The sequence below is a fragment of the Loa loa genome (genome assembly GCF_000183805.2).
Source record: "Loa loa unplaced genomic scaffold supercont3.1760, whole genome shotgun sequence".
Lineage (NCBI taxonomy): Eukaryota > Metazoa > Nematoda > Chromadorea > Rhabditida > Onchocercidae > Loa > Loa loa.
In genome coordinates this window covers 1-1,719 of record NW_018109939.1, presented here as the reverse complement: position 1 = coordinate 1,719, position 1,719 = coordinate 1, and the positions used below count along the sequence as shown (strand labels likewise).

Sequence of the window (1,719 nt, the reverse complement as noted above, 5' to 3'; positions counted from 1 at the left end):
AAAAAAGACAAGACAAACTCTAACTNTAAACCCGAACAGATGGAACTCGACCTATGTATCTTGTCCATTACACTGTCACCATCCATAGCTAGCTAAGCCTTAACTGTTAAACTTTAAGAGTATATGATGGGGACAATTCCATACAAGTTATGCTTCATTTCAAAAAATCTTCTTGACAGGCTAAAACAATACATTCACATCTGTAATGTTTGCATTATAACCTTCCATCCCATCCCATTCCAAACCTTCGTTTGCGAAGCCTAGCCACGATAATGCATGTGTGTATGCATGTGTGTGTATGTGTGTGTGTGTGTGTATGTGTGTGTGTGTGTGTATGTGTGTGCGTATGTGTGTGTGCGTATGTGTATGTGTGTGCGTGTGCATATTTGTATGTGTATGTGTGTGTGTGCACGTGCATGTGCGCATATGTGTGTGTCTGCAGGATTGCAGTATCATTATTAGCATTATCAGCAACATTCAATGCTATCAAATCATAATATTAATGAATTATTGACTAAAGATTTTTCTTTCCACTTTCTCCCTCTCTTTTTTCTCTGCTTTTTTACCTCTCTCCCTCTTTCCCTCCTTCCTTCTCTCCTTCTCTTTCCATTTCTCTTAATATTTCAGAACGATCCTCCAGAAAGAAAAGGAAAGAGAGAGAGAGAGAGAGGCAAGTCCTAAACTTCATCATCATTCTCCTAAACTCATCTTCTTGAAGATGGTGACTATCCGAGGTCATCAGACCAACACGCTTACAACTTTTGCAACAATATTGCTATCCATCCTTCTTACAATTATTGCTTTTTTCAATGAACAAATAATTGTTTCAGCTACTGAACAAAATCATTTTACAAGGTTATTAATTCCATTATTTAATTTCTATTATTATTTGGAAAAAAAAGCAATTTTTTCAATATTTTTCAATTTAATCTCAATAATTTACTATATTTTCTTTAATTTAACAAAAATTTTATATCTTTTTTATTTGTTTAAAAAAAAAATTTGCCAAATTTGTTCCAAATTTCAATCGATTTTTTTCCCTCTTTTTCTTTAAGATCCCCTTATTATCATTATTATTATTTTTTGCCTTAATGAAAATGGAACATTATGTTTATACACTGTTCTGTGAAATTATTTGTATATTAATTTATTAAAGTCGATTGTTTTCATCAATATCATCACTGGACAGTATAAATACAATAAGAAAAATGAGTTCAATTATTAACACGTAAATGATATATGGATTAAAATTTAGAATAAAATATGAAAAGAGCATCAAATTCTTAATTAGATATTTGCAACAAATGATTCTGTCAATAACGTCAATTAAAAGCTAAATGTTTTTGTGAAGAAATTAGAAAAAATTTCTGAAAAAAAAACTAAAAGAAAATTTGGGAAAAAATAAATTAATTCCAAAAATTTGACAAAAATTAATCGTGATTACTTCAGACAAATCGATCAAATTCAAATCTTTTCTTTCTTTCGTTTTAGAATAGATACATGACAACTGACTTTTTTAAGTTAAAGTTTGTTTTTACCGAAATTTCGTTTTTCTTAAATTATTGACGATTTTTTCTTCTTTTTTTCCAAGAACCATTTAACTTTTCATCAGTCATGATGAAATTATTTGTCGTAAACATGACAAAAATTGCATTTCTATAATGACTAATAATAATAATAATTAATAATAACAATAATAATAATAATAATAATAATAAT

The 1,719-nt window shown here is 29.0% G+C and overlaps 1 protein-coding gene across 1 annotated transcript; it reads right to left on the bottom strand.

The window, feature by feature from the left end:
* Positions 1–180: 180 nt before the first annotated feature.
* On the bottom strand, positions 181–436 carry LOAG_15297 (hypothetical protein; the record flags this gene model as incomplete). Its single annotated transcript, XM_003150787.2, has 1 exon — positions 181–436. A coding segment is annotated over one exon (256 nt), but the record flags the coding sequence as incomplete, so codon positions are not given.
* Positions 437–1,719: the final 1,283 nt, after the last annotated feature.